This window comes from Notolepis coatsorum, assembly GCF_963971535.1.
Source record: "Notolepis coatsorum genome assembly, chromosome: 5".
In the NCBI taxonomy this organism is placed as follows: Eukaryota; Metazoa; Chordata; class Actinopteri; order Aulopiformes; family Paralepididae; genus Notolepis; species Notolepis coatsorum.
In genome coordinates, this window is record NC_140169.1 from 71975521 (window position 1) to 71987726 (window position 12206).

Sequence of the window (12206 nt, forward strand, 5' to 3'; positions counted from 1 at the left end):
TATTAGGGACCTACACTGGCTCCCCATTGCCGCACAAATCCACTTCAAGGCCCTCGACCTAGCATACCGTGCGGCAAAGGGAACCGCTCCCGCCTACCTCTGGTCAATGGTCTCCAACTACACACCCTCAAGACCCCTACGCTCTGCATCTTCTGGCCGCCTCAGATTCAGACCCACATCTATCCAAGCTCCCGGAGGGTCATCAAGGAGAAGCCGCTTATTCTCAGTCATTGCCCCACAATGGTGGAACGAACTACCCACCCCAGTTAGGACAGCCGAATCCCGTCCAATCTTTCGCCGTCGACTAAAGACACACTTCTTCAACCAATATCTGAAATGGAAATAAAAAAGAAATAATAATAACCCTAACTAACCTTACTGTCATGCACTTGTCCTAATATACTAACCTACACTGTAGCACTCAACACTTTGATGAACATTGTTACTCAGCTGAAAGAGTCGTACCCTTCATGATGACTTGTCTTACAGAACTTCTAAGTCGCTTTGGATAACGAAAGCGTCAGCTAAATGTAATATGTAAATGGTCTAAGAAAGCGTATTTTACATCTATAAATCAAATTATTCGACAATGTACTATGTGATTACTACACCCCACATTTATAGTTCATGAGGAATATATATCTCAAGATAACCTATCTGTTTGTATTCACAGCTAACATGTACACATGATCGACACAAGTATGGTACTAGGCATGCCTGTAGGGAAACGTTCACACTGCTACTACCAAAAACCAATGCAGCAAAGAAAACTGTGTTATATAGAGCCATGTCATATTGGAACAAACTGCCAGTAGGCCTACATCTTCCTCAGATAACCAGTAAGATACGTTTTTAAAAGAATTTGAAAACAGCATTGAGAGAAAAAGAAATTAGTTTACATTAAAGAAAAACACAGATACTGTAGTGTACACTGTAAAGATATGACTGTTTGAGAGTTTAATCCCTTTTATTGTATTTTCTGTGATCTGATCTGATGGAATATATTTTTAAATGTATGCTACTATAATGTTATGTATGTATGTACTGTTTTGTTATGTGTGGACGTCCCCAGGAAGACTAGTTGTTGCTGCGGTGATGACTAATGGGGATCCGTAAAATAAAGATAAAGTTATAGTGTACTGTATGGTAAAAAATATTCCGGATTGGGACTTTAATGCGCAAGATCCTCCTTCACCGTGAAACCGGAACAATGGGGGATCAGCGCGCAGACGTGGCAGCTGAGAAGCATTAGTCTGTTGACATCTGAACGGCGTCAGTTCGGGAGCTCACTGTCGGCCGAGGGTGTCAGCGTCAGCTACATCTCTGTGTGGCTTCATCTGCCTGAGCTGTGGGATCAATACGTCTTCCAGGTCTTAAGGGGGGGGGGGGGGCAGGGGGGGACCAAACTATACTGACTGTTCATCTACCCTTGTGTTGTGTTCACTCCAGAGTTCCACTCATGGTGTTCATCCCTTTTTTGACCGGTCCTGTAAAGCTCTTTGGTAGCAGCCTGTTAAACCCTATAATACCCTGTAGTAGTAGTGTCCTGTCGTACCCCACTAGTAACCCTAACCCTATACAGTACCATGTAATACCCTGTAGTAGGCCTACCATGTACCATGTAGAAACATTTAATACCCTGTAGTACCATGTACCATGTAGAAACATTTAATACCCTGTAGTACCATGTACCATGTAGAAACATTTAATACCCTGTAGTACCATGTACCATGTAGAAACATTTAATACCATGTAGTACCATGTACCATGTAGAAACATTTAATACCCTGTAGTACCATGTACCATGTAGAAACATTTAATACCATGTAGTACCATGTACCATGTAGAAACATTTAATACCCTGTAGTACCATGTACCATGTAGAAACATTTAATACCATGTAGTACCATGTACCATGTAGAAACATTTAATACCCTGTAGTACCATGTACCATGTAGAAACATTTAATACCATGTAGTACCATGTACCATGTAGAAACATTTAATACCCTGTAGTACCATGTACCATGTAGAAACATGTAATACCCTGTAGTACCATGTACCATGTAGAAACATTTAATACCCTGTAGTACCATGTACCATGTAGAAACATTTAATACCCTGTAGTACCATGTACCATGTAGAAACATTTAATACCCTGTAGTACCATGTACCATGTAGAAACATTTAATACCCTGTAGTACCATGTACCATGTAGAAACATTTAATACCCTGTAGTACCATGTACCATGTAGAAACATTTAATACCCTGTAGTACCATGTACCATGTAGAAACATTTAATACCATGTAGTACCATGTACCATGTAGAAACATTTAATACCCTGTAGTACCATGTACCATGTAGAAACATTTAATACCCTGTAGTACCATGTACCATGTAGAAACATTTAATACCATGTAGTACCATGTACCATGTAGAAACATGTAATACCCTGTAGTACCATGTACCATGTAGAAACATTTAATACCCTGTAGTACCATGTACCATGTAGAAACATTTAATACCCTGTAGTACCATGTACCATGTAGAAACATTTAATACCCTGTAGTACCATTGTACCATGTAGAAATATTTAATACCCTGTAGTACCATGTACCATGTAGAAACATTTAATACCATGTAGTACCATGTACCATGTAGAAACATTTAATACCCTGTAGTACCATGTACCATGTAGAAACATTTAATACCCTGTAGTACCATGTACCATGTAGAAACATTTAATACCATGTAGTACCATGTACCATGTAGAAACATTTAATACCCTGTAGTACCATGTACCATGTAGAAACATTTAATACCCTGTAGTACCATGTACCATGTAGAAACATGTAATACCCTGTAGTACCATGTACCATGTAGAAACATTTAATACCCTGTAGTACCATGTACCATGTAGAAACAGTTCACCCTCATGTTGTGTTAGGAACAGGCACCACTGACCGTTGTTAGCGGGTCAATGTTGACCCGGAGTCTAACTCAGTCCTGACCACTAAAAAGAAAGGAGTATCACTCAATATAGTTAATACTACATCCTACCTAACATTATATGCATTCATAACCATATAATCCCATTGTAATATGATTTTATGGCCCCCGAGACACATCATGTCCCTTATTTTTAAGATGAAAATGAGGTTGTTCAGTCATAATGTACTAAATGTGAAACCCATAGATAATAATGTTTTCTGACTATAATAGAACAATATTAAAATATAACTTCTGAAAAAAAGTTTAGTACATTTATTATTATTTTATTTATTTATATTTCATATTTGTATAGTATAGTTTTACCCTGCCGGGTCAAGAATGACCCTAACACCACAGTCGTAGCTTTTTTTCTGCAGATACCTTCAGAATTTTCGAAATGGTGAAATAGTTTTGCTGTGCTTATATATGTGATGTGGAGGATATCAAAAAGCCTTGTTCTAATAAAATCAACTACATGGTAGTTATTACATATTATAACCTTGAAACGGGTCACTGGAGACCCTAACACCACATAGTTTCAAGTTTCAAGTTTCTTTAATAGTTGGCATACAGAAGTACAGAATACTTTTATACAAAATGCTTCTTTCTGTTACGCTCCAGAGACTGTGCTAGACAAGAGATAAGTATGAAATAAAATAGTATAGCATGTAATAATAGAAGTACAAATAGAAGTCACGTACGTAGACACAGTGTTCAGTATATACATATGTACAATGTTCGATGCAGAATAGAAGTAACTGAGTTATCATACAATATACAATATACTATGCAATACTAATATACAATACTATATAGTGCAAAGCAGAAATGGGATGAGGTACAATTTAGGTACAATTTACAGTAAGGTGTACTGAGGTATGGGTTGTAGTGCAAATCCTTTACCAATAAATATAAAGTGTGTTTAGGTGTTCTAAAGTGTGGAGAATGGGTGCTGCAGTGTGTTGTTTGTTTAAAGTGAGTGTGTGCGTGTGGATGTGTGTGTTGTGAGTGCATTTGATGGTTGTTGCATAGTGTTATTGTTTGTTGAGCAACCTGATGGCCTGGGGATAGAAGCTTCTTCTGAGTCTTTCTGTGCTTGCCATGAGACTCCGGTATCGCTTGCCTGACCGCAACAGTTCAAAGAGGCAGTTGTTTGGGTGGCTGGAGTCCTTGATAATTCTCTTAGCCCTACCCCTGCACCGCGTGTTGTAAATGTTCTGGAGAGTGGGAAGCCCCCCTCCAATTGTGCGTTCGGCTGAACGTGCCACTCTCTGTAGTCTGCTTCGGTCTTGTGCAGTGCTATTCCCAAACCAGGAGGTGATATTGCCAGTCAGGATGCTCTCTATTGTGCATGAGTAGAAGTGCTTAAAGATCTTCTGACTGACTTGGAACTTCCTTAGGCACCTGAGGAAGTAGAGGCATTGTCGTGCCTTCTTCACAACACTGTCAATGTGTGTGGTCCATGTCAAGTCCTCGGATATGTGGGCTCCGAGGTACTTAAAAGTTAAAACTGTTCATTCTCTCAACCGGTGCCCCGTCGATGCTGAGGGGGCTGTAGTCCCTGACCCCCGACCTCCTAAAGTCCACAATCATCTCCTTTGTTTTGCTGACGTTCAGGGAGAGGCTGTATCCTGCCAGGACCTTGACCTCTTCCAGGTAGGCCCTCTTGTCGTTTTCAGAGATCAGGCCCACCACTACTGTGTCGTCAGCAAATTTGATGATTGTGTTGTTGTTCCGCTGAGCCACACAGTCATGTGTGTACAGGGAGTAGAGGAGGGGACTCAGAACACAGCCCTGGGGGGCCCCTATGTTGAGGGAAATGGATGAGGAGGTGCAGTTGCCTGCTCTTACCACCTGGGGTCTGCCCGTCAGGAAGTCTAAGACCCACTGGCAGAGGTCATAGTTCAAGCCCAGGTCCCTGAGCTTGGCTATGAGTTTGGAGGGGACTATGGTATTGAATGCTGAGCTGTAGTCGATGAATAGCATTCTCACATAGTTCCCCTGCCTCTTGTCCAGGTGTGATGCTGCTGTGTGCAGCACATGGGCTATGGCGTCCTCCGTGGACCTGTTGGGGTGGTATGCAAATTGCAGGGGGTCCAGGTTGATGGGGAGGGAGGAGCAGATGTAGCCCTTTACTAGCTTCTCAAAGCACTTCATGGCTATGGAGGTGATAGCTACAGGGCGGTAGTCGTTGAGGCAAGCAGGCTTGGAATTTTTAGGTACAGGGATGATAGTGGACTTCTTCAGGCAGGTGGGGATGACAGCCTGTTCTAAGGACAGGTTAAATATGTCAGTGAATACCGGGGCCAGTTGGTCGGCACAGACTTTTAGGACGCGGCCGGGGATACCGTCCGGTCCTGCTGCCTTCCTGATATTCACTTTTTTAAAGGTCCTCCTCTCCTCATGCTCTGTTACCCTGAACACTGAGTCTCCATCAGCAGACCCCCCCCCATTGCCGTGGCTTGTAGGCTGGTGTTGTTATTCCCAGCCTCAAACCTCGCATAGAAGGTATTGAGATCATTTGCTAAGGACATGTCACTGTTCCGTTTGAGGGAGGTGCCTTTGTAATCTGTCATCGTTTTGAGGCCCTGCCACATAAGGGTTAATACCATGTAGTACCATGTAATACCCTGTACCATGTAGTACCATGTAATACCCTGTAATGTCATGTAATACCCTGTGCTTGCAGACACGGATTGGGATATGTTCAAAGGAAGCGCCAGTGACGTCAGTGAGCTAGCAGACACAGTGGTGAGTTACATCACAACAATAGCCGATGGTATTGTCCCCAGGAAAACGGTGCGGATTTTCCCAAACCAGAAACCGTGGGTGGATAGCACTATTAGAGCAGCTCTGAACTCTCGTACCACCGCCTACAACCTGGGTAGAGAGTCAGGAAACATGGAGGAGTATAAGGCTTCAGTCTATACTCTACGCAAGGCTGTCAAACTTGCTAAGAGGACATATGCTGATAAACTGGAGACACAAATGGCACAAAACGACACAAGAGGATTATGGCAGGGACTGAAGACAATAACTGACTATAAAGTCAGCGCCCCCTCAATGGGGAGCGACGACGCCTCCCTCGCGGACAAGCTCAACATCTTCTACGCTCGGTTTGGTGTAGACAGTGGCGCTGCTGGCTCTCCGGCTAGTGACGTCACTGGCGCGCCGGCTGTTGTGGAGGGGGGGGGGGCAACCGCGAGGGGGGGGGGGGACGCTCTCTCGTTGTCGGAACACAGTGTGAGAAGAGCATTTATGCAGGTGAACACCAGGAAGGCTGCTGGCCCAGATGGCATAACAGGACGTATACTCAAGACCTGTGCCAACCAGCTGGCCCCTGTGTTCACCGCCATATTTAATCAATCACTGGCGGAGTCAGTGGTCCCTGCCTGCTTCAAGATGTCTACCATCATCCCTGTGCCGAAGAAAGGCTGGTCAAGGACCACATTTGTGCCTCCCTCCCCAGTGATATGGACCCTATGCAATTTGCATACAGGACAAACAGGTCCACCGACGACGCGGTCTCCCAGGTACTGCACAGCACCCTCTCGCACCTTGACCGTCAGAAGGGGGGCTATGTGAGACTGTTGTTCATTGACTACAGCTCAGCGTTCAACACCATAGTCCCCACCAGACTGGTGGACAAGCTGATCGAGCTAGGTCTGAGCTCCGCCCTGAGCGCCTGGGTACTGGACTTTCTGAGCGAAAGACCCCAGGCGGTCAGGGTGGGGGGTCAGACCTCCAACACCATCACCCTGAGCATCGGGTCCCCCCAGGGTTGTGTTCTGAGCCCCCTGCTGTACTCACTCTACACACACGACTGTGTGGCCAAGTTCAGCTCCAACTCCATAGTGAAGTTCGCAGATGACACGGTGGTGGTGGGGCTGATCTCGGACTACGACGAGAAGGCCTACCGGGAGGAGGTTGAGGTACTGGAACGCTGGTGCCAGGACAACAGCCTGCTCCTGAACATTGGTAAAACCAAGGAGCTGATCGTGGATTATAGGAGAGGACAGCAGGAGACGCACACACCACTGATGATTAACGGGGCTACCATGGACAGGGTGAGCAGCTTCAAGTACCTGGGGGTCCACATCTCAGAGGACCTGACATGGTCAACACACATAGACACAGTAGTAAAGAAGGCGAAACAGCGTCTCTACCACCTGAGACAGTTAAGGAAGTTCAGAGTATCGGGAAAGATACTCCAGTCCTTCTACTCAGGAGCTGTAGAGAGCATCCTGACCGGAAACATCACTGCCTGGTATGGAAACAGCACGGCACAGGACAAGAAGGCCCTACAGAGAGTGGTGCGCTCAGCCGAGCGTACCACGGGTATTGCACTACCCCCCCTGCAGGTTCTATACAACAAGAGGTGCAAATCCAGAGCCTGCAGGATAATGAAAGACCCTCACCACCCCAATAACAGCCTGTTTCAGCTGCTGAGGTCAGGCAGACGCCTGCGAACCCCAGCTACTAGGACAGAGCGGCTTAGGCTCAGCTTCTTCCCCCAGGCCATCAGAGCCATGAACAATGAACATTGAGTGCTCAGAACATTGAACTGTCCAAACACAAGCACACATGAACACACACACGACACGCACACTGTGCACGCTCACACACGAGCAGCCACTTAACACTTTAACATGAGCGGGCACACACTCATGTCGCACACACGCACACTTATGGCCAAAGGAAAGGACACTTTAAATTAGAATAACAGGAACAGTGTATTGCACTACCAAAGCTAACTAGCATGTCCCATATGCTCTGTAAATAACTATGTACAGATACCGAGATGTCACTCCATGTTACCTGCTACCTGTTACTGCACAATGTTGTTTCCTTCTTTTGATTCTATTATATGTACCACTGTATTGCACATCGTTGCGGGCAAGACCACCCGCATTTCATTGTATACCTGTATGCCGTGACAATTAAAACTCTTGACTTGACTTGTAGTGTCATGTAATACCCTGTACCATGTAGTAACATTTAATACGGCAGTGGTCGGCAATAGGCGGCCTGCGGGCCGAAATTGGCCCGCCAGCATTAATATCTGGCCCGTCAGATTATTTTGAGAAAATTATTAAATCAGACCGACTAAACTAGGCTATATATTAAGCTATAATGTCCAAACAGAGAAACTACCACCACCTAAAGAATGCTTGTTATACTTTGTTTTATCCATGTTGAGAGTGAATAACAGGTATAGGCAGCGAGGTGCAATGTAGCGCTTGCTCAACATGAAAAAAGTCGGTGGACAGCGCCTGGTGCTGAAATAGCAAACAAGCCGTTTGCATTCAAACTTTATCTTTACTTATATAAGACTGTGACGGCACCACACATGTGAACAGTAACAATGCAATTAAACTGAAGTCAAATCGGAGCAAAAAAAAAAGCTCAATCCGCTTCAAGAAGATGTGCTACATTAGGTATATAACGAATTACAACAACATTTAATACAATTTGGCTTTTAACCCTCTAAAGCCGGGTGAAACACTAGACATGTTTTGTAAAACATTAAATATCTTTGGATCTGTTTCTGATAAAGACTCGCTTTATTGTATCGGAATCTTGACTTGACTTGACTTGGAGATTGTCATCTCAAAATGTTGTGCATCTCTCCGAGATTGCACGGATGTAAATCATAGAATCTTAAAATATCTATCTATTTATCATGTCTGTCACTATAGCCAATGGAAAATAAAAATTTAATTCTCAAAGGTCCAGTGCACTCCACAGGACGGGCCGTCAGACATATTGGTTGCGCATAATGTAGGATAGACCTATTAGAGAGGCGCTTGTCTGTGGTTTTATAATAAAATGGCAAAAAGACAAAGGTATAATATTCAGTGCAAATGTGTATGTCATTTACAGTTTATTATGCCACCTACAGTATGCAGCTAGTTTATTTTGATCCATTATCTGCCTCTGCCACAAATGTACAGTATGTCTTAGGCTACGTTTAGACGGAGAGAGTCTGAACAGAAACCGCAAAAGTCGTCTTGCGGTCTCACTTTTAATTTTGCGTTTAGACTAGCGTTTTGGGATGGAATTCTCCGTGCAGACGAGGCTGTAACGACTCGAGACAACTGAGCCCCGCTGTCACACGATTGGCGCATATGTCACATGATGTGCTGTGAAGACCCGCCCTACTCTGCCTCTGATTCGCAGACTGTGGGTGGGGAATGTGATTGGACCAAAGCAGAGTCACTCACAGACAGTGGGTCCAGTCACGCCGCGTGACAGATTCTTGTGTATTTAAAAGTACTGCCAATGTAGCCTTCAGGTGATCGCCAAGGATAGAATCAGACATGCTTTGTTTACGCTTCTATATATATACAATATATACAAAAATGATAAATTAGAATTAAGGCTTCTATTAAATGTATGAACTTAAAGCCCACTGCTCAACAAACACAAAGCAGAATTCCTGCTGCATTTCACTACAACAGTAAATCAAAAGTGCAATAATAAATGATTTTGTTAAATGTATAAACTTTTATCCTGCTACTAAGCAAAACATTCCTGAGTGCTTCATATCCATAACTTGCATTTCAGTGTTATCTGAACACTACAAAAGTAAACAAGTAGCCAAGTGCAATACTCTGTCCACACAGGTGAACAACCGCATATAATTGTGTACTCACGGCGGCTGGAAAACCCAGCAACCGATACATGTAGTACAATGCCAAAACAGTAGGCGGCGATGTTGTTCAGACATGAAGGCCATTTCAACCAATCAGAAAAGGTTGAACGCTCACTACACTTCCTGTTTAGAAACACCATAGCCGCCATCTTTAAATATAATTTTGCCAACGGAGCATATATTTTTCAGCAAAGAAAGAAACTGCAATAAAAGTGCAATAAACAAACGGATACATTCACTGTGTGTTCTGCCTCTCATTTGTTGATGAAACAAAACCAACAGCAACACAATTTACCACCAAGAGCGGATAGTTTAGTCTCACAAAAGACCGCCGGTGTTGTTAGCTACATGCTAATGTGAATGGAATATAGCTTAAATGCTAACGTAATGTGGTAACGTTAGCGCTATGAATGGATGCAAACGTTATTTAACACATTGCAGAATGGGTACAATACAATACGGCTCAATACAAACAATTGTTAAGGGGATGCAGTCTGGACTGGGTTCCTTATAACAATAACTTGACAACACATGAGTTTAGTTTAGCCACAGCTACAGGTTTTACTCTGGTCGGGTCAGGAATGAGACAACAGACATCAGTCGATCACACTCTTCAACAATACGTTTCGAACAAAAGTTTGTTACAATAATTTTCATATAACGCTACTTGGGACAGCTCTGCTGTAAACACTGGTGTAGCTGGCTCTGCTCTAATCTCTCTACCCCGCGCTCGGTTGCTAACTTGCTATTGTTTGACAGTCTGCCGTGAACATGGGAAATAATTGCGACAGCTCTGCTGTAAACACTGGGAATAACCTCGGTTGCTATGCCCACACGCACCCGCAAAACCGCAAAACTTCACCCTGGACTCCGGTTTTCAAAGACCTGGGTTGCAGTGTAGCAAACCCCCGGTTGTGTGTGCCCGAACAGTGCAACTGCGCACATACAATAATGGTTATATTAAATCCAGCGCTCGTGTGGACTGGGCCTAAGTCATAAATAAATAGTTAATGCCATTGAATAAGAACATAAATAGTTAATGCTATTATGTAAGAACATTTGTGATCTCACAGTATGATGTCATAATAGAACATTCTAGAACATAGAACCTTCTGTATCCACAGTAGCAAATTGCTTCTCCAAGCCATTTTGTTATTTGAAAATGTTCTTCCTCCTTTTCGTTCGTCAACTGGTTCGTCGAGTAATTTGGTTGGTCAAGGTTTCCCCACTTCCACTGATATTTTGGTGAATAGTTGATCCTTTTCTATCGTTGTTACTTTGTATTCGAGGGAGTTGATTCCGTCTTTGTGCATGGTGTCTCTGGTGTGGGAAATGCGGTTGAATCTTTGTGGGTTTGGTTCGTTCTTCTTGTCCCTGTCGTGCCGGATCATCCTGCACTTCCCCACCGCTCCGCTGGGTCGTGAGATGGACATGCCTTTGGAAGCCAACCTGTTGTAAATGTCGTCGTCCTCTCCACCCCAGCCCCAGTAGTTGTTCGGGAAACCATTGATCTTTAGGAACTGCTCCTTGCTCATGGTGGACACACCTCCAAAATACTGGTTATAAGGTAACCTGAAGCCAAACTTGTCCATAGAGACAGAGAGGTGCCGCGGCTGACTGAAGCATCTGTAGGTGTTGCGGTCGTCCATGGGAATGATGTCCACGTCGCTGAAGACAAAGCAGTCGTAGTCGTACTCCTTCAGAGCCTCTGTGTAGCCTATGTTGAGCAGTTTGGCCCGGTTGAAGATCACATCCCCATTCTGATTGATGATGTAGACCCCATAGTCCATCTGCTGTCGCTGCAGGATGGGGTGGAGGTAGTACAGCCAGTATTTGAGGTGCTCGTCCCGCTTCCGGAAGGGAATGATGATGGCTACCTTCTGCTGGGCGATGCAGTCTTTGGGCCGGTACCTGCCGCCTGGCTCCAGGTTGGGGTTCTCATTGCGGGTCACATCGAGGCTGATCGGAGAGTTGAATTCCACCCGATGTGGGCCCACCAACAATGGCGATGTTTCCGGGCATTTCTCGAGTCTTTTGGGAACCGCTTCCACTCCAGTGGCAGTGCCACTCCAGGAAAAATAGTTGTTTTCTATATGTTCCTCTTGTCGTTTTGTGGTTATTCTATGTCCTTCGTTCGGGCTGGTGATGGTGACGTCCTCCTTCGACCTAAACGGAACTGTAACCTGCTGATCGTGCACAAAGGCAAATGGAATGCCCAAAGACCTCACGTAGAAAATCAAAGCGACCAAAATGTGAAGAAAACACAGAAGCAAGACCCATTTAAACATTTAAAAGTCTGTTAAGAACATTAAAGTTGACAACCGAATCTCCCGGCATTGTTGTATGTATGTTGTTGACCTAATTCAAACCCCCAACGCGTGTAAAGAATATAGTTGAATATAGAATATATTGAATATATTGAATATTGAATATAGCTGGAACTGCTCCGGGATGCTGGTTGAGAATTGCAGGTTTCAGTCTATGTTGTTTAGTCCATTCAGTCTGTTCAGTGCTTGTTCAGATGCCGAGGAGAGAGAGAAACTGAGGAACCGCCCGCTT

At 44.2% G+C, this 12206-nt stretch overlaps 1 protein-coding gene across 1 annotated transcript; it reads right to left on the reverse strand.

The window, feature by feature from the left end:
- Positions 1-10861: 10861 nt before the first annotated feature.
- On the reverse strand, positions 10862-11935 carry LOC311228234 (beta-1,4-galactosyltransferase 1-like; the record flags this gene model as incomplete). The annotated part of the gene is made up of 1 exon (XM_084314143.1): positions 10862-11935. One exon carries the CDS (start codon positions 11933-11935, stop codon positions 10862-10864), a length of 1074 nt encoding a protein of 357 aa, XP_084170269.1.
- Between the last annotated feature and the right edge of the window lie 271 nt (positions 11936-12206).